Genomic DNA, 21,743 nt, shown 5'->3' with positions numbered 1-21,743 from the left:
TGTTGAGAGGCCGGGGGCACTCCTACGACAGGGCCCAAGGCCAGGAAGACAGGAAGTGGCAAGCTCTTCTTGCTTCCTGTGGCTAGTATGGCAGAGTAGTTTCTGTCCTTATTAATCATAGCTTCCTAGGGCTTTACTCCATCCATCCTGGCTAAAGGAAAAGGAGAAAATTAAGCCAAAGAGAATCAAGAACATAAAGGAAGGCAGATATGTGGGAACAGAGGGATTGACACAGATTACAGAGACAAGGTCAGGGAACCAGAGGCCAACTCAAGTTAGCCACACTCAGATGTCAAGTCTTCCAGCATTACTTCATCTGCTCCAGAAACCAAAGGGAAATGAGCAATATCCATTCCCTGCTGCTGCTAAATTATCCAAACCAGAAGGAGACCCACTGGCTGAATATCCATCATTTATTATGTAGAAGGCCAATTTTTCAGAGGCTTTTGATCTTCCTGGGAAAAGTTAGTTAACTAGCATTTATTAAGCACCTACTATGTACCAAGCAACTGTGCTAAACACTAGAGTACAAAGTAAAACAAAAAAAATTCCTTTTCTTTTTTAATAATGACTTTTTATTTTCAAAATATACTTTTCAACATTTACCCTTGCAAAACCTTGTGCTCCATATTTTTTCTCTCTCTCTTCCCTCCACTTCTTTCTCTAGGCAGCAAGTAATCCAATATGTGTTAAACATATACAGTTCTTCTATACATATTTCTACAATTATCATGATGCACAAGAAAAATTCTCATACTCAGTTCCCATAGTCCTCTTTCTGGATGGAGATCCCTCACAAGTCTATTGGAATTAGCCTGAATCACCTCATTGTTGAAAAGAACCACATCTATCAGAATTGATCATTGCTTATTCTTCTTGTTGCTGTGTACAATATTCTCTTGGTTTTACTCACTTCACGTAGCATCAGTTCATGTAAGTCCTTCCAGGCCTTTCTAAAATCATCCTGCTGATCATTTCTTTTAGGACAATAATATTCAATTACATTCACATACCATAACTTATGCAGCCATTCTCCAACTGATGGGTATCCACTCAGTTTCCAATTCCTTGCAACTACAAAAAGGGCTGCTACAAATGTTTTTGTGCACATGGGTCTTTTTCCCTTTTCAAATTAAGTATTATTATTTTGGCTGAGACAATTGGAGTTAAGTGACTTTCCCAGGGTCACACAGTTAGGAAGTGTTAAGTATCTGAGGCCAGATTTGAACTAGGGTCCTCCTGACTACAGGCTGTTGCTCTATCCCCTGCGCCACCTAGCCCTTCCTTTTCCCTTTTTTTATGATCTCTTTGAGATACAGATTCAGTAGAGACATGGCTGTATCAAAGGTTATGCACAATTTGGTAGCCCTTTGGGCTTATTTCCATATTGCTCTCCAGAATGTTGATCAGTTCACAACTCCACCAACAAAACCATGTATTTATTTTACTTTATTGAATTAACATTTTTAAAAACTTTTTTTCTGGTTGTTCGGGTGTCAGGATGAAGATCCTGAGCTGGACTTACACTCAGGGATCTCCAAACATCCCTTCCTGAGCCAGCTTAATTTCAGCTTGGGTCTGGGGAATGGATAGGGTGTTTCTATTCAGGGAGCTGGGGAAGGGGGGGCAATTCCAAACCTTGAGTGCCCACTCAGAAGTGGAAGAGCAGAATCCAATTGTCGGGAGAATAAATGGTATTCTGTTCCTATTGTCTTACTCTCTGAGAAGCTTTGAGTTCCCTTACCAAATATTCCATTCACCCATGCATCAGTGTCCCAATTTTCCCATGTCTTCTTCAACATTCCTCATTATATTTTCCTGTCATTTTAACCAGTCTGAAAAGTGCTTCAGAGTAAACAGAAGACTGTTTGTCCTGGTCTAAAAGCAAGGGCAGGAGCTGAAGGCAATAAAAAGTGAGTGAGAATTTGAGCCAAGGATATAAGTCCCTGCTGCCTGCTGCTTTCTCCCTCGCCATAGTCTATATTCCACTGAAATAGTCTCTATTGAAGGAGTAACCCAGTGAAAGGAAACAGGAACAAATGGTGAATATATAGGCCAGATTTTAAAGAGGTATCATCTCACTGGCTGATTTTAGGAAACATAAGAATAAAAGGAGGTGGAGTAGGGGGAGAAATAATCTTTGTCCCATCACTGGACCACAATTATCTTCTTTTGGTCTTCTGAAAAATCATAAAATATAGCTCTAGAATCAGGAGGTACCTCAGAGACCACTTAAGAGCCAGTTTTCTTACTGTACTCCTCAGACTACTAATTCTCTCTTCCCTACCCCCACCATCCCCTGGCCAAGACTGGGACCACTTAGCCTGAGGCCTCTATTATCAGTCATTGTGTGGAGATTGGGGACCATTGCCCCTCAGTGGCAACTGTGGATTTTCCTAATGGGAATTCCTAGATTTTTCCTAGTGATGGGCATTTACCAGTTTGTATTTGTTTGAGAGTTTGGGAGAATGTAATAGTAACCTCTAAGCTCTTCTCTCTTAATCATGTTCTCCTAGGCATGGGCCTAACCAGCTTTGAAAAAGAAATCCAAAACTAACCTCTAATTACTGGGAGAATTCTACTATTTTTAAGGTTCTTTCTAACACTGAATTTCTATGAATCCATGAACTGGACAAGATTTATAAGAAATTACGATTTACACTCCTACCCTTTAGGGCCAAGTTCCTTTATTTTCAGTCCTGAAGCCACCAGAAGAAATGTCTGCCAAAGACCCAGTTTATAAGGTTTTGAGCTGTCCCCAAAAGACCTCTGGGAACCAGTAATGCTTCAGGGATATCCCAGTTACTAAGCAACCTATCTCCTTTGGTCCTTTCAGGCAGTGTCTATAGGCAGTGTCCATGACTGAAAATAAAAAATTCAATTTCTCACCCAGGGCTTATCCACATGGAACCAAACCATGTATTTGTTTTACTTTATTGAATTAACATTTTAAAAACTTTTTTTCTGGTTGTTCGGGTATCAGGATGAAGATCCTAAGTGACTTACACTCAGGGATCTCCAAACATCCCTTCCTGAGCCAACTTAATTTCAGCTTGGGTTTGGGGAATGGATAGGGTGCTAGTCAGGGAGTTGGGGGAGGGGGGGGCAATCCCAAACCTTGAGTGCCCCCTCAGAAGTGGAAGAGCAGAATTCAAATTACCAGGAGAAGAAATGGTATTATGTTCCTATTTGTCTTTACCCTCTGAGAAGCCTTGATTTCTCTTACCAAATATTCCATTCACCCAGTTGGGATTGCGTAAATTGAGATAGGTTGTTGAATTATCACCATAACAGATTTAGAACTTAACATTTTGGTTTTTTAATCCTCTATCAGCCCCCTTTAGTTGGATTATTTAATACAAACCTATATACTTTAGGCAACTCTCTTCTGCAAGGCACTATGCTAAGAACCAGTCTTTACCCTCTTGGAATTAACATTCTACTGACATAACATACAGGCAGGCAGGTATATATGTGATCATTTGAATTATACAGTAGGGATCAGGGAAAGCTATTCATTATGGAGAGAGAGGTAGTTACCTATGCTAAATGTGTTTATGTGTATGAAAGACAGACAGACAGAGACTAACAGAGCCCAAGAGAGACCTTAGAAAACTCATTCTGGCTCAGGAGTTCCTTGTTTGACTATTTGTGAAAGAGGAATAGAAATCTTTGTTCTTCCTGCCTGTCATGGGAGAATGATGAGTTAGTCACATAGTAAGAACTTTAGGATTATACAAAGGATTTTTGTTTCCCTAAATCTTAACTGCTCATTGCTAACTGGTACCAGCTTCTCTTACCTTGACAGCTGGACACATGGCAATTTGGGGCCCATGGGCACTTTGCTAAGCCTATATTCCAGAAACCTCTCAATGCTTTTTTTTTTTTTTAAAATCCCCAAGGGGAAAAAGGAAAGACAAAACATGTTAATGGTTCCTTCATTCTAGACCCCTTCTTGTGACTGGCTTTGTGAAAAGGCTTTGTGAAATCTGTTCCCATCTTCTCACTTTCCAGAGGTCATTGAATCAACGATTTATAGCTGAAAAGAACCTCAGAGATTATTTAATCCAAATCCCTCATTTTACAGATTTAAAAAAATGAGGCTGAGATAAATGAAATGTCCTCCAAGCTCACCCTAGGAAGGAACAGAGATGAGATTTAAATTCTGTCTTCAAATGTGGTGTTTTTAACCTTTTACCATGTTGCCTACAATCCATCCTCAGAAAAGAAAAGAGAAGTTATCATATAGAGTGGAAGAAGGGCAGAGAAACAGTCATTGATAAGGAGAGAGATGCAATAACAATTATAAAGACAGGGATCAGGGCTGCTAGAACCCCCTCCCCCCCCCCCAAAAAAAAAATTGGCCACATTCGCTCAGCTGTCAAGTTCTCTTTCTACAAATGTTTGGCCCTTGTTCCAAAGGCCAAAGGAAGTGATTTCTTTCAAGGCTAAAGACTCCACTAATCCTCCATGAGCTATTTATAGAGTTGTCCCAGCACTCTGAAACCCTAGGAAACTACGTAGAGAGTTGATCCTCACTGCTGCTAAACTCTCTAAGTCGACAGAGGGAGCCCACTTCTTGAAGGTCAGAGACTCAGTTCTTTGAGGGCTAATTTCCCACAGAACTCTGATCTGCCTGGGTAAAGTGAAAGAGGAAATGGTATATGAGTGACAGTCAGTCATAGAGATGACCCTAGTTGGCTGCTTCTCCCCTTTCCACAATTCTAAATAACAGATCTGAATTTCAGCAGGGTTCCAGTAAAGTGTATGGGTGAGAGTAGTTAGAGCATTTGCTGCTAGGAAGACTTTGAAGGAGAAGAGACTAGAAAAGAAATCTCTAAGAACTCTCTCAAACAACCCAATGGCTAACCTTCCTTTCTCTTTTACTTTCTCTAACCAACAGGAATTATTTTGGTGAACTCTTGATATTTCCCTAGCCCCTTCCCATATTATGACACCATATAGTTATGGGAGTATTGATATTTTCATGAGGAATCCATAATACAAACAGGATCCTCCAGCTCAGGAATAATTGAACACTTAGCCTTGGTAAAATGCCCTTTCTTGGTGAAAGTAACCCATATGCCAGCTGCCATGCTCCCAGAATTACCCCACTTGCACTTGACTGTGACTCAGTAATGAAAAGGGCATTCTCTTCCTTTGTGCCATATGTCTTCTTCCCTCATTTTCTCCCTGACATCCAGAATAATGTAGGAATTTGATTGGTTTATGGGGATCCTGGTCTCTCAGCTGTCAGGAAGTTTAAGGATAGAAGAAACCAAAATTGGTTGGTGTGTGTTAGTTGATGTTCTTTCAATTGTTCACACATGAAGAAAACCTAGGAAGGTAATTTAGCCACAACTCAAGAGTCTTCAGTTCATTTACAATTCTCAAAATTTTCCAGAACTCTTGAAGAAACAACTTCTGAAGAGCTGGAACAACAGACCCAAACCTAAAAAGTCACTTGAATTAACTGTTGATTTCAAATTTCCTTTGGGACATTTGTCCCGAAGTATTGCTATCCATTCATTCAATAAAAAATAATAACTAATATTATGGGTAGGAGGCAAGGCAAACTAGAGATCCAAATGACAGGAAACAATTTTGACCCCATAGGTATCACTGAGACTTTTTGAGGTGAAACTCAATGTGTCAAATGCTAACTATGTTCCAGGGATTGTGTGCTAAGCATTTTACAATTATCTCAGTTGATCCATCTATTTCTTTCTGTTCTGTTGCTACATAGATCTGTAGATTACTCATGTCAAAGTTACAATTCTGTCTCTCCCCATTAATCTTCCTAAATGCTCTCTACCATTCTTCCCTTCTCTAGTTCCTGGGTTTCTTTATATAATTATATTTTCTTTATATATCATATTCAGTATCCTTTCCTCTCCTCTCTGTGCTTCTCTCTTGCTTCCTCCCCACACCCCAACCCCTGTTTATTATGTTCCTTCTGGATAATTTTTACATTTTCAGGTTTACATTCTTCTCATGAGTCTCACCTCAACAAGTCTCAGTGATACTTATGGAGTCAAATTTGTTTCCTTTCATTTGGATCTCTAGTTTGCTTTGCCTCCTACCCATAATTTATGCATTTGTGTAGAAATATCTGAAGCCATGAGTTTTATTGCAGTACACTGTATTTTGTTTCCTACAAATTTAAAAATGTACTAGTATTGTGTGTACTAGTATTCTTTCTATATTGTAACAATTGCCTAGGATACCCAGCTTGGCAGCTCTCTCTTCTCTTTCTTTCAATTTAAAGCCTCTTTTCATTTCTATAGAAAAATCCACCCTTACCAATATATGTTTGGTACAGTTCATCTCTAGCCAGAAGCTGATCATTCTCATTCTAAGCCATGATCCAGAAATCCAAACCCCATTTTCTTATCTTAAAAATGTTGCTCGCTCTCTCTCTTTTTTAAAATATCATTTCTATTTCTGAATATGTCCCTTTTCAACTCCCTTACCTAGCAAGCATTCCCTTGTAAAAAAAATTTTTTTTAAAAAGGTGGGGGAAGGGGGAAGAGATAGGGAGGGATGCAGTAGTTTATCAAAGCTAACTAACATCAAGGGCGTCTGACGGTATTGAATAATTTTCCACACCCTTACATTCTCAGCTATATTTCCAATGAAATGAGGGAGATGCATTTTTTAAATCTTTTTCCAAGTTTGACATATAATCATGCAGTTCAGTGTTAGTTGTTCTTTCCATTTATATTATTGTAGTCATTATGTATATTGTTTTCTTGGTTCTGCTTACTTCATTTTGCATCAGTTTATATTAATCTTCCCATTGCTTGTCTAAACCCTTCAGCATTTCTTATAGCTCAATAATGTTCCAATACATTAATAATTAATATATCTCTTTTACATACCGTGTGTGTGTGTGTGTGTGTGTGTGTGTGTGTGTGTGTGTATCTTTCAGTTATTTAACAAGTGGTGGGCATCTTACTTTGTTTCTAGTTCTTTCTTGTCACACACATTGTTTTTTTACTCTAAATATATATATATATATATATTTTTTTTTTTTTTTTTTGCTGAGGCAATTGGGGTTAAGAGACTTGCTAAGGGTCACATAACTAGGAAGTGCTAAGTGTCTGAGGTCACATTTGTGGGCATCTTACTTTGTTTCTAGTTCTTTCTTGTCACACACATTGTTTTTTTACTCTAAATATATATATATTTTTGCTGAGGCAATTGGGGTTAAGAGACTTGCTAAGGGTCACATAACTAGGAAGTGCTAAGTGTCTGAGGTCACATTTGAACTCAGGTCCTCCTGACTTCAGGGCTGGTATTCTCTCCACTGCGCCACGTAGCTGCCCCATTATGATAAATATTTTGATGTTTATGGGAACTTCATTTCTAACTCATCCCATTTTTAGCAGCCTGTTCACTTCCCAGATATGCCTTTCTATTCCAAATCCCTTGTCTTGATCAGCAACAGTGATAAAAACCCCACCTGTCCCCCTAAGGTCTTTAGTTTCTTGTCCAAGACTTCATAATCTTTAGCAATGCATTCTAGATTCCCTTTGGCAGTATCATTTGTGCCCTCATGAATCACTATCAGTGCAGAGTCATCTTGGAAAACTGTTTGTCACTTGCTAGTTATGTCCTGGGAATAGAGCAGACCTCCATCCTTTTTATCAGGCAGACAAATAGCTGCCCAGTGTCCCTTAGGTACCACTACTCCTGTCTTCCTCCTCTGGTCCTTACTACATGATCTAATGCCTGCTGGCACTTGTGGATCCGGATCATCACTCCTTAGAAAACAGGCAGCCGCCCCCAAAGAATCCAGTCGCCTGCTCTTTAGAAAGAGGTGAACAACTGCTCTTTAGCACCAAACATGCCGTGGTCCTTCTCCCTGTCTTTCTTCTCCCTGCCACATTCTCCCACCCTCCAACATTTTGACCCTTGTGATTCCCGTCTATCTCTTCAGGTGCTTTTTCTTCTTTGTTTTCCCACTAAAAGACTTAAAAAGACACATCTAATTCTCTCTGAGCGTCTGGAGAATAGAGAGATGTCCTAGAGACTGCCTTTTATGACTGACACTAGCCTGCATTGGAAGTATAAATAACAATTACTTGGATGTAGCAAAAAGACAAACCACATACTATGCAGGTCACTGTAAAATTATCCCTAGTCTCCACACTGTTCTCCAGAGTCTTTTAGTATGAAACATTTACATTTTTCTCTTTTTTTGGCTCTGGAAGCTGCTCTTGCCCCGGGATGCAGCCTCTCTCCAGGCCCTGGAGTGTTCCCTCTGCATGTGTTCTGGATCCGATCCCAGTGTGTAGACTTCTCCCTGTGCCAGCCTAGCCTGGACAAATGACTCCCTCACTTTTTCTGAGGGAGCTCAGCTATGCTGCTTGCAACCACTCTCCGCTTTTTTGTAAACCTATAGTAATAACTAGCAAAATAATGGTAGTCATGATGACAACTGTGGTACATGCGGAATTCCAACTGCACTGGGTTTCTACATCTCTTCTGTATGTGAAGGGTTGCTGGGGAACCAATTCCTTCCCTCAACCTACCCTCAGATAAGCTTGCTTTGCTCATACCACTGCAGCCTAATCCTTCTCTTATGATTACAATGAATTCTCACCAGGATAATGCACTGTGACCAAGTGAGACTTACACCAGAAATGCAGGGCAAACTATTGGCAAATGGACCACACCAATAACAAGCTAACCGAAATTGTATGGTTGTCTCAATAGATGCAGAAAAGGCTTATCAGCTCCCATTCCTGTTAAAAACACTAGAGAGCACAAACATAAATGGAATTTTAAAATCACAAACAGCATCTATCTAAAATCATCAGCATGCATTATATGCAACGGGGAGAAGTTAGAAACATTCCCAGTAAGATCAGATGACGCAAGATGCCCTTTATTACCACTATTATTCAATATTTTATTGAAATGTTAGCTTTAGCAATAAGAGAAGAAAAACTAATTGAAGGAATTCGAGTAGTGACTAAGGAAATAAAAGTCACTCTTTGCAGATCATATAATGGTATACTTAGAGAATAATAAAAAACTATTCAAAACAATTAACAACTTTAGCAAAATCGCAGGATATAAAATAAACCCACATAAATCATTGCCATTTCTGGATATTACCAACAAAGCCCAGCAGCAAGAAATAGAAAGAAATTTCATCTAATCTTTTTCTTATAAAGAGAGAATTAAACTATTTGAGTTCAGAGGGGATTTTAGTGTTCTGCCCTATACATATTCCACTCCAAAGCCCTACTTCCTGTGATGGGGCCCTATGACTTTAGGAAAGGTATTCAAGCTTGACTCCACCAAATTGATTAGATATCGATATTAAATAAAGGCAGCTGGGTGGTTCAGTGTCTTAAAATATTGAAGTTCCAGTGCAGCCTTAGCAGCAAGGTAGATTTGGAGTCAGGAAGCTCTCAGTTCAGATTTGACCTCAGACATTTATAAGCTTCTGAATCCTGCTTAAGTCACTTAATCGTTAATTGCCTCAGTTTCCTCTTATGTAAAATGGGGACAACTACCTCAGAATTGTGAGAATCAAATGAAATATTTGCAAAGTGAATAGCAAAGTGTCACAGGCACATAATAGGTGTGTATATAAATACATATTTATAAATGCATATTCCATTCCCTTTCCCCCTTCCCCTGAATTTTCACATCTTTAAAAAAAGGGAATAATAATAACATTTATGTCACAGAGTTATTATACAAATCAAATGAGATGTATAAGATAATTTGCAAACCAACAAATCTCTAATATTTGGGATTTATTGAGAATTTTCTGAGATCTTGAATGTCAAGTTAAGTGGAACCAGACTCAGGTCATTGGCTTAAAAAAAAAAGAATAGGAGCAAGTCCTTTCTCAAAGCAGATAGTGAATAATAGCATTCAGGGTAATGATAATAACATAACCAGGCTGTGAGAATGCTCAGCATCCTAAAATAGAACCCATCCTTCCACACATTTCTAAAGCCTGAAATCATTTGTTGTATATTGTCAGTTTGCATGTTGACACCTCTGTCAGTTTTAAGAATTGTTTTTCATCAGAGAGCTATTTTGCTGACTTGGAGCAATGCAAAGAGCACTGATGACTCGGGAAAGAAAGAAAAGGAGCTTTCTATACTCTTGCATAATTAAGAAAAGGGAAACAAGAGCAGACAGTCTTCCTTTTCTTTGAATCCCTTTATGAACCTTAGAGCTGGCCTTTATGAACCCTATTAAGCTCTTGTAGACCATTCTCCCCTGACATTGTCACCATCTGGTGCAAGCCCTCATCTTCTCTTGTCGGATTCCTTCAATAACCTATTGGTGGGCTTATCTCTCTCCATTCCAATGGATCTTCCACTCAGCTGTCAAACTGATCTTTCAAAAATATGTCTTGTAATCGATTGATTATCACCCCATTCAAAAAACCCTGGTGGCTCCCTATCACCTCTAGACTCAAATGTAAAACTCTGACTTTCAGAACTCTTCCTCACCTGGTCCCTTCCTACCTTTCCAACCCACCTTCTCCTCGCATACTCTGTGATCCAGTGACAGTGGTCTCCTTGCTGTTCAGTAAGACCCGCTAGCTCTCAAATATGGGCATTTTCTCCTGCTGTCCTCCATGTCTGGAAGAAATCCCTCCTTCCTCAACACTGTCTTAGCTTCCCTGGCTTCATTCAGGCCCCAGCTAAAGCCCTTCTTCTGTAGGAAGGCTTTCCCAATCCCCTTTAATCTTGCTGCCTTCCCTCTGAGATTCCCTGCAATTCACTTTATGTCTTATTCCTACATAGTTGTTTGCATGTAGTCTCTCCCGTTAAACTGTTAAGACACTTAATAAATACTCATTGATTAGTCATATCTCCATCAACATTATCGACTCTTTATCTAAACACACATACACAGTGTTTTTCATCTTCCTCTGTCCAAAGTGTTCTCCTACACTCTGATTCTAAATTTGAGCTCAAAAGGGTGGAGTTAAAATCCAAACAGTGCTATTAACAACCTATGGGACAGAGCACAGTAGGTCACAACCTTCATGGCCCTAATTTTCCTTGTCTAAAACATAGCTTTACAAACTACACAATGAATAGCTTAATTCATTATGACACTGGAAAACCACAAAATACATGAATTAATTATTTTTGTCACTTATTCAGTTATAAAATCAGAAAAATTATGACCCTTGAGTCATAATGATTTAATACTTGAGTATTTTCAAAACACATTCAATATCTGGATAGATTCAATTACCCCCCAAAAAAGTTTTGTTTTTTTTAAAATAACAAACAAATATCTAGAGGAATACTCAGTCGTCATGATTAGACCATGCTGATATAATTAAAATGATGTCATTAAGAAAGTTAATGTACTAATTTACATTAGTAAATGTAAAATTAGCAAGAGACAGAACTAGGCAAAATAATAAAATCCATTTGGAGGAACAAAAGATCTAGACTATCAAGAGAAAATAATGAAAAAGGTAGGAATAAGGATTCAAATCCCAACCTATGTTATGAAGCAATCATCAAAAATATTTGGTAATGGCTAAAAAATAGAAAAGTAGAGATGGAACAAAAAAGACAAAGAAAAATAAAAAATAATTGAACTCAACGTAGTGTTAAGCCCCTAAACCTAAATTACCTAGGAAAGAACTCTTAATTGCTGGGAAAACTAGAGAACAGTCTGACGGAAATTAGATTCAGACCAACATCGTTTGCCACATTCTACAATAAATTCAAGTTGGATGTGTGACTTGAATATTAAACCTTATATCATAAGAAAATTAGAAGAGAAATGTATAAAATGTCTTCCACAGCTTTGAGAGAAGATGGATTCTTAACCAAACAAGATAGGCAATTACAGAAAATAAAATACATAATTTTAATTGCATGAAATTGAAAAGCTTTTGCAGAAAAAGGATGTAGGATCAGAAGAGAAACATGAATTTTGGGAAAATCTTTGTATCAAATATTTCTGATAAGGATGTGTTATCCAAGCATGTGTTATATGGGCAACTAAAAACAATATAGAAAACCAAAAGCCATTTATCAATTAGATAAGTGATCAGAGGTTATTGAACAAACCATTCTCAAAACAAAGATTAGAAATTATTAACAACCAAATGAAAGAATGTACCAATTTGCTAAGAAGGGAATGCAAAGAAAAATAACCCTGAAATTTGACCTCATATTCAGCAAAATGATGGAAACAGGTGTTTGAAGGGAAAGACAGGCACACTAGTGGAGCTGTAAATTTATATAACTATTCTGGGAAGCAATTTAAGATTATACAAAGAAAGTGACTTAAATATCTATACTTTTTGATCCAGAAATTCCATTACTAGGCATATACTCCAAGTAAATCAAAGATTTAAATAAAATTCCCTTATACACCAAAATATGAATAGCTGCAACTTTTTGTGTAGAAGAGAGCTATGTCCATCTATTGGGGAATGGCTACACAAATTATAGTGCATGAGTGTAATAGAATATAGGGTGTCCCAAAAATCTCAATTTTAAACTTTTGGGACACTGTCTTACTCTGCTATAAAAAATTATAAAGATGATGAAAGGATAGAAAAACTTAATTGAATTGATACAAAGTGAAGTAAACAGAGCCAGGAAAGCAATATACACAATGATTACAATAATGTAAAAGGAAAGAACAACCACAAAATATTTGAAACTGAATATTAACATTTGGGACCATGATACAAAGAAGAGATGAGGAGATTTGGAGAAAAAAAGACAAAATTCTCTATTTATTTGTAGAGTTTTATGATCCAAGGGTATGGCATGTCTTTCTATTCTTCTCTATTACATATAACGTCAGCTTTTTCAATATATCGATATTATTCTGAATTGTTTTTCTTTTATTCCTTTAAAAATTGTAAGTGATGACTCTGGGAGTGAGGAGAGGAAGAGCTATAGGGGGAAATATAGGAAATGTAGAAATAAGAGATATCAAAAATTTTTGTTCTAAATTACAAAATACGCCAGGAATTGTCCCATGCTCATGATATGGCAAAGAAACCTATGATTCCCTTCATTTACTTTCTGGAGCAAAACTGCACTGCTAAGTACATAGCCTATATGGCAAGAAGATCCAGTTTTAATGAGCATTGGGAAGGTAAACTTGTGATTTCATATTGTTTGCTCACAAATGGGGTTTGGACTTAGTATCCTTGAAGGGCCCAATTCTTAAGTGATGAAAAATCTGGGGGTGAAAGCTAGTCTGCACTTTGAAAAATGTACTCTTTTCAGTATTCCAAAGCACCATGAAAAAGGGTCTCCCTCCCAAGAATCCTGCCTCTGTCCAAATCCCAGAACTTTAGCCAACTACCTAGGGTACCAGAGCGCAGTTCTTGAGAAAAGATACTCCCTTCTGCCCCTAGTGCTTAGTATGTCCTCAAGACCAGACTGGGCTGTTCTCAGCCTGATTTCATTCACTAGGGCAATGAGTGAACAGATAGTGGTCTGCCTGTAATGGTTATATCATAAGAAAATTAGAAGAGAAATGTATGTCTTTCACAACTTTGAGAGAAGATGGATTCTTAACCTTCTTCTCCTCTACAGGGTAGGTTCACTCTGCTCCTTCGGGAACATCTGTTATCTTTATTTAACTGGGATTAATTAACAACAGTCTTTTCCTTTTGTTCCTTATTAATAAAAAACTGACCAGAAATACCATTCCCTTCCCAAAACATTTGCCTTATTATATGTATAATAATTGTTTTATTTTTGTCTATTATATGTCAATGTAATGTTTTTAACTTACCAACAAAAGGACTCTGGATCTATTGCATTTCTCTAGTTAGGAGGAATAGGCAGGAGGAGATCAAAGCCTAAGGACACATTTGTCAGATGAATATTAAGATTTTGCCCAGTGCAAAGTTAACTTGCCCCATGAGAATGGCACCTCATTAGCAATAAGCTGGATTTAAATGAGTCTGTGCCTAAGTAGGCACTGCCTAAATCTACACTGATTCATAGAATTCTCACAGAGTGCATTTCTTTGATCTCCTGGTCTCCAGGAAAGACCACATTGGCCCATTCCAGACCTTGTGGTTTCCTACCATATCCTTGAAGATCTCCAAGGAAGGAAATTTTCATTACCCATCCTGACCACCCTTAACTGATGTCAGCTTCTCCCATCCCACCTGATTTGTACGTAGCATACCCCAAAGAGTTTCAAGTAGTCTTTGTCTCCTCAGGGTATTTATTCAGAGAATCTTAGAAGGTCAGAACCGGAAGGGCCTTCCACCATTTCATCCAACTGCTGCAGTAAACAAATGGAGAAAATAAGACCAGAATTTCCAAAACCACTTACCTAGTTAGTTGTGTGTACAACACAGGACCAGAACCCAGTTTCCTGACTGCCAGTCCACAGTGCTCTTCTAAGCCTCCTCTCCCTGTTCTTCCCTAGGAGGTGATAGATCACTTGTTTTTTTCCTTGTGGTCCTTTCTGGATCTAACAGCTCTTTTTCTCATAGCAAATCTGAATTAAAAATAGATTTTCAGTGTGTGTTGTTATTGTTCAGTCCTCTGTGACTCTTCATGACCTCATTTGGAGTTTTCTTGGCAAAGATTCTGAAGTGGTTGGCCATTTCCTTCTCCAGCTTATTTTATAGATGAGGAAACTGAGGCAAGCAAAGTAAAGTGACTTGTCCACAGATAGTAAATATCTGAGGCCAGATTTGAACTCAGAAAGATAAATCTTCCTGATTCAAGGCCTGGCACTCTACCTACTTTGCCATCTACTGCCCCTGTGCCCCCTCATTGCAGTATGTATTTTCCTATATAATACAAAGCAAAAATCGCAATTAATATATATGTCTGTGTGTGTATATACAATATACATGCACACATGTCTATATAACATACATATATACATGCATATACACATTTCTCTGAAGTACATTTCCCTGGAGACAGAAACAAATGGCATTTCATCTATGACACAATCTGTGTTCAAAATAGGAAATGACATGCCCTTGAATGGAACACTGACATATGATAGACCCCAGGGAATATTTTTCTAGGATGGCTCTTAAGAGCGAGTGGGACAACTAGGCTTTTGGAAATGTCAGACATCAAACATGCTTTGTGCCTGCAGAACAGCACTGTCGGTCCAGCAAGCCCAGCTCACTGCCAGATGTCACTCTGGTTCCTGGGCACTTCCTGAGTTGCTCAGCTTTGTTTTTCATGTTTTGGATTGGTCAACCCTTCCTCTGCTATCTTCTGGCCTCTTCTTGTTTTATTCCCTAGAGGAACTGAAGATAAAATTTCAGAAATCCAGACCTCTACTTAGCCATCATTCAACCACAAAGAATAAGAAGGCCTAAATCATGGCCTCTGGCTGGACCGGCACATCTGGACTGTGTCATTGCCTGGGCAGCTCTCTCTGGCCACTGACCAGGGCCTATTTGGGGTGGGTTTGGGGGGAGCTAACTTTCCAAAGGAATTTTAAAAGAGCAGGACTTGTAAAAGAGCAATCTGTCTTGCCACATAGAGAAAACTTAAGCCTGGGGAGTCAGAATATCCATTCAGGCTCCAGCTGCACCAAATAGTTGAGTGGCCTTGGGCAAGATAGCATCCAGGCAAGAATACTTCTTGTATTCTGCCTGTATACTGCCAGGAATACTTCCTGGGTGATAGGATGGTGCAGTGGATAGAGTTTGGGATTTGGAGTCTGGAGGATTTATCTTCCTGTATTCAAATTTGGCCTGAGATAATAGCTGTGTGACATTAAGCAAGTCACTTAACTATGCCCAAGTTTTTTTTTTTTTTAGCCTTTTATTTTCAACATATATGCATAGTTTTCAACATTCACCCTTGCAAAACCTTGTGTTCCAAATTTTTCTTCTCCCTCCCACTTCTCCCCTCAATAGTGAGTAATCTAATATATATTAAACATGCATAATTCATCTACATACATTTCTACATTTATCATGCTGCACAAGAAAAATAAGATCAAAAAGGAAAGAAAATGAGAAAGAAAACAAAAAGCAAATAACAAAAAAGGTGAAAAACTGTTGTGATCCATTTTCAGTCCTGACAATCCTATAGATCACAAGCCTATTGGAATTTGCCTGAATCACCTCATTGCTGAAAAGAATTGATCATTTGATTCAGTTTCTTAATCTGTAAAATGAAAAGGAAATGGCAAATTACTCCAGTTTGTCTAATAAGAAAACCCCAAATAGGGTCCCAAGGATTTGACAATAAGTGAAAAAAACAATTAAACAGCTATGAAGCTCAGTATAGGAAGGGGAGGGACTATAATTATAATTGTACTTTGGCCTGTCTTACACACCCTTGAGGGAAAGTAACTTAGACTATCTTCCACACCCTTAAGGGAAAGCCCCATGATCTGTTGCTGTTAGCTATAACCCTTTAGAGGTAAAGGAAGAAATAATCTAAATTTGAAGTTAGGTGCAGGTAATTTATGGATTTGCGTGACTGAATAGACAAATCAATTATTTGGATTTGGACACCAAAGTACCCAAACTAGGTTGAAATATCCCCAAACCTAAGACTAAAAAAAAAGTGTTTCTAAGCTCCTAGCAGTTAGTATTCAAACTGTCCTAGAAAAAAAGCCAAACATGTTTTTTTGTTTTGTTTTGTTTTGAAACATGGTTATGTGCTGAAAATGTTCCCTTGTGATCCAATATCATGGAAATGTGCCTAGCCTATCTCAGATATTCAGGATGCCCTTTTTTTTTGACTCTTAAAAATTCTTGTTGTTCTTTTTTATTTTTGTATGGCTACATTAGCATAAATAGACAAATAAAATGATTGCATTCATTTAAAACATAGTCTATTCGTGGCTAAATGTAAAAATTTATATATTTTTTAACCAAAAAGTTTTTTGTCTCATTTCAGGAAGCTAATAAAGTCAATTATATTTATCATATGACCATTTCTTTCCCTCCCCTTAATAGTATTTTATTTTTTCCAATTACATATAAAGATACCTTTCAACATTCATTTTTATAAGATTTGGGATTCCAAAATGTTCTCCTTCCTCCCTCCCCAAGACAGCAAGCAATCTGATATAGGTTATACATATATAATTATGTTAAATGTATTCAGACACCCTTCTTAATATCTTTCTGTATCTCTCCTATGCCATCTTGTGTTATATTAATTGAAATGAGGCAATTTGAACACATGGGCTTTCTTACAACTTTTTAAAAAAGTTTTATGAAATTCAACAAAACCAACCAGCACATTCACAGTGTATATGGCAAATGCAACATTTCATACCCACAGTCCCCAACTCTTCCAAAAAAAAAAAAAAAAAAAAAAAAAGGAAGGTACTTTTTTTTTTTTCATCTCTCCTCCATCATTATTATTACCTGTACTACTTTGACCCTAGGAGTCAGCGACCTTCTCCTTCCTGTCCTAACCTGCCAATACGTAGCAGAAAGACAAACCCACTGTTGTTACTCCATTGCCCAGTTCCTACCAAGTGCAGGATGCCCACTGTCAGCTGGTGCTGATGCCTAGATTTCTGTTTCTGCTGAAGATCTCTCAGAATCCCATTCCATTCTAACACCTGAACTCACTTTCCTCTTAATAGAGGACCATTTGTCCTACCATTGCTTCCTAAGATTCTCTGTACCTTGTGATTTATCCTGCTACAGACAATTGACCTATAGTAACCGTTACTGTATAGCCTTTCCAACTGTCATGAACATAAACATAAACCATCCTTTAGTTGTGGTGTCCACTATTTAGAATATAAACTCCTTGTTAAGAAAAATGCTTTGATGAATGTAGAAATATGTTTAAAAGAACTACATATATGTTTAACCTATATTGGATTACTTGCTGTCTAGGGGAGAAGGCTGGGGAGAAGGGAGGGAGAAAAATTTGCAAGAGTTTTACACAAGGATGAATGTTGAAAATAATCTTTGTATTATTTTAAAATACTTATTTTGCATGATTTCACTAGTATAATTCATACAGCATAATTGCTTGCCTTTCTAATGGGAGGAAGAAGGCTCACTTCCCTTTTTGGGGGCAGGAGGGAGAGAACTAGAAATGCAAAAATTTTTTAAATGAATGTTAACTAACTTCAATTATTTAAAAAATAAAGAAAAATACCACTATCACCATTAACAGAAAGGAATATATAAGCTCCTTAAGAGAAGATAATGTCTTGATTTTCTATTTTTGTTCCCTGTGCTTAGAACAGTACTTGACATGTAATTAGAACTTAAAAAACACTTTTTCATTTCACAACATTCCATTTCATTTTCTTTTTCTCTCTTTACATTGATGAGTCTTTGTATAAATTACTTTCCTGGTTCTGTTTCACACTATCAGTTCATATATGTTTTCCCACAATTATCTGAATGCTTCATATTCCTCTTTTCTTTGGTAAAATATTGTTTCAGTACATTCATATCCCGTCATTTATTTAGTCATTCCCTAATTGCTGCTCATCCACTTTGTATTTTGTTACAATAAAAGTATATACTTTGGGGTATATGCCAGAAATGAGATTTCTGGGTCAAAGGGTACAGACAAGTGTGTGTGTGTGTGTGTGTGTGTGTGTGTGTATAAAACATTAACTCTCTCCTCCTTTCCCAAGCTTTTTTCTTCAGGCATCCCATAAAGAGCTTTAGAACCAAGAAGCCAGCAGAAAAAGGAGAGGGGTTCCCTACGGGTCGTATTGACACAGCTTTTCAAATAAAAGAGCATCTGCACACCTCCAAGGCCCCCGCAGCGAGCAGGGGGAGCCAGCGAGGCATTTTGTCAGATTGCAGGGCCGCTTCCTACCCGACTGAGAAGACTATTGTGTGTTTCTGAAAGAAACAAGAGTTGCGGAAGCGCAGGTGCGGTTGCGTATCACGTCATTCTCACGCAAAATACACCTTGCTATTTAAATCACGGCCCTCCAAGACCCTAGGGCATCATTAGCATCATTAGAACTTGCGCCCCGGCTTGCCCGAGAACGCCTGGGGGAGGTTGCTGGGAGGGCCGGGACTGCGCGCACAGGTAACGGCAGAGCTGAGAGTTAAAGGGGAGTCAGGGCGAGGTCCCAGCCAGCGGGGCCCTGGGTCGGTGTCACAGGCGCGAGGGGAACCTCCTGCCTCAGAGACGGCACCGTCCCCCCGAAGTGGTTTCCCTTGGGGGTCACGGGCAAGAGCTGCGCGCAGTAAGCAACTCCAGATGGGGGTGGGAGAAAGCGCGCTGGTTGCCGTGGCACCAAGGCCCCATCCAACACTGAGTCACCTTTTGGGCGCGCTGGCCCAGCGCCCTTCCCTGTTCCAAGCGAATGGAAGCGGCCTTGAGGGGAACTCCCAGCACGTGATCCACGTTTGAAAAAAGCGCTCCAGGAGACGGGCGGGTGTGGCCCGGGCCCTGCCCACTGAGCTTCTTCTCCGGCTACACCTGGGCAGCCACAGCCCTAGCGCGGAGCCGATGGGCTCCCTCCACAATGTCCCAGGCCGAGAGGAGCGGCCTTCTGTGCTTGCGCAGGTTCCTTTGGAAGTTCTGCTCCTCCTGCGCGAAACGGAGGCCCCCCCGTCTGCGGGAAGGGGGCGGGACGAGGTAAGAGCCGCCGCGCGGGCGGCCCCCACCTGGGCAGCTCTCCCTCCCGTGCTGTGGCGCCCATCAGGCCCTCTGGCTCGCGGGTAACCGGTGCGCCGGCCGCCTCCGAGCGCGCCTCCCCAGGGCCGCTGCCCCGGACCCCACCGCGCCCCCTGCCCAGCACGGGCCAGGAACTCGCCCGCGCCGTCCCGCCTGTGCGTCGCGGGGCCGCCTTGGGGAACATCTCTCTGCGGACCGGGGGCCGCGCAGCCGCCGGGGCCCTTCCGGAAAGCTGCGCCAGGCCGAGGCCCGACCCCTCGTTACTGCAGGGAACGCCGCGGTCGGGGAGCGAGGGCTCGGAGACACGGCGTCCGGCGCCGGGCCCTGAGCGGGGCCGGGGTCCGAGCGGGGCCGGGGTCCGAGCGGGGCCGGGGTCCGAGCGGGGCCGGGGTCCGAGCGGGGCCGGGGTCCGAGCGGGGCCGGGGTCCGAGCGGGGCCGGGGTCCGAGCGGGGCCGGGCCGAGAAGGCGGCGATTTCCGGGGCTCGCCGGGCCGGCCGTTTCTCCGTTGTGCCTAGCTCTTCGTGAGTTTCTTGGCAAAGAACCGGAGAGCGTCACTTCTTGGAGCGGTTGTCCTCTCTCTGCCGGCTGTTTTCCCAGAGAACGGCGCCCGGGTGGCGCGGCTAAGGGAGCGCGGGTTTGGTCCTGACTCCGGGCCCCCCTGCGGTTCCACGGCCGCCGCACAAATAGCCGGCACAGCTTACGGACCGGCGGTACCCGGCGGCTTGCTCCCTCAGAGCGAGGCAGACTCAGGCGAGGGGCGCGCGCGTCCTTCCAGAACGTGGGTGAGGTCAGAGACGTCCTATAAGCAAGCTCAGGACCTCTTTGCGATAACCTCTGCCCGGGCCGTAGCTGCAGAGAAAAAAAGGTGCCTGAGGCACTTGTGCCAGCCCGGAGAAAAGTGCGCCTCCTTTACCAGTCAGCTGACTGGCATTGGTCATGCCGCCTGTTAGGCAGAAATGAAGAGAAGTGAGCTTCTGGACCTATTCGAAGTCTTTTAAGTTCTCTTTTCCGGCTATAGTAGGGTCTTTGGGGGAAGTGAGGTTCTGAAGGATACCTTTGATACAGATATTTAATAATAGCAAATATTGCACAAAATGGAGTCGGTTACGGTCTCATAAAAATTCACTTTTTAAAAAATGGTGTTGCCAGGTGGCCAATGGATCTGCTTGTACCGGCGCAGCAAGACATTTAGTCTTCTTGTGCCCGTTCTACTCTTAGTTTCTGAGAGAGTGTTTGAGGCTGAAGAGAAGCCAAAGGCCCGTCCCAGATTTGACTCTGCCGTGCAATGAATGGCACACATTTACATACATTCCCAGGAGCCTCGGAGATTTTTCATCTGCATCAAGATACAAAGCAGTATCTACCCTAGAACTGAGCTAAAATTGCACTGACTCCCAAGTGAAAGCACTTGGTTTGGACTTAAAAAGTCCTCTGAAAGCAACATCCATTTTGGAGAGAAGTGCATCGAGAATGGCAGAACTCGTGGGCAGGAATCAGTCAATTCCTGATTTTTGGCTTTGTCATCCACTGGCAGCCACTATTTAATCTCTCCCTGCCTTCTTTATTGCTCCCTGGTGTAGCCTTGGGGCAGACAAATTCAGCTGTAGAAGCCTGAGCCAACTATATATCTAAACCAGCTATATATCAGATGAGCACCCTGAGGTTCAGAAGCCAGCCCTGTGACGCAGTCCAAATCCCCTTTCCTTACTGGGCTTGGAAGTGGGAGCCGACTAAGGTAGAAGGGCAAGTTTTGGAATGTAGGGGCTGTTGCCTTTTTAAAAATTTTTCCTGTCCCCTACCTGTACCACAGCCTTCACCTAATAGGAGCTTACAGGTGCTCGTTGGATGGAGTTGATTTCCTATGCCATACTTCCCGTGTGTGTGTTTTCTAAGTTTAATGGAGGCTGTATGGTGCACTGGAAAGGACCTGGGCTACAAGGCAAGAGACCTGGGTTATCATCCGAGCTCAGCTGTTGACTCACTGTGACCTTCAGCAAATCACTTACCCTTTTTTTTTCTCTCCAAAATAAGAGTTAGAACATAAATTTGTTGTTTTTGTTCAATTATGTCCAGCTTTTCAAGACCCCATTTGGGATTTTCTTGGCAGAGATACTAAGGTGTTTTGCCATTTCCTTCTCCGCTTCATT

At 40.7% G+C, this 21,743-nt stretch overlaps 1 protein-coding gene across 2 annotated transcripts in view; it reads left to right on the top strand.

Moving 5' to 3' along the window:
* Nucleotides 1–21,743, top strand: part of GPSM1 (G protein signaling modulator 1) — a 125,489-nt gene that overhangs the window by 9,212 nt on the left and 94,534 nt on the right. The window contains exon 1 of one of the 2 annotated variants that reach the window (XM_023494355.2): nucleotides 19,255–19,556. The exons of the other annotated variant lie outside the window; for it this stretch is intronic. Within the exon in view, the coding sequence (XP_023350123.1) occupies nucleotides 19,444–19,556 (113 nt within the window). The 5' untranslated portion in view covers nucleotides 19,255–19,443. Of the gene's footprint in view, nucleotides 1–19,254; nucleotides 19,557–21,743 lie in introns of those variants that run through there. 2 annotated transcript variants of the gene reach the window in all.

Source organism: Sarcophilus harrisii, chromosome 2 (assembly GCF_902635505.1).
Source record: "Sarcophilus harrisii chromosome 2, mSarHar1.11, whole genome shotgun sequence".
NCBI classification, from domain to species: Eukaryota; Metazoa; Chordata; class Mammalia; order Dasyuromorphia; family Dasyuridae; genus Sarcophilus; species Sarcophilus harrisii.
The sequence above is the reverse complement of the archived record's forward strand: the minus strand, read 5'-3'. Positions and strand labels throughout refer to the sequence as shown.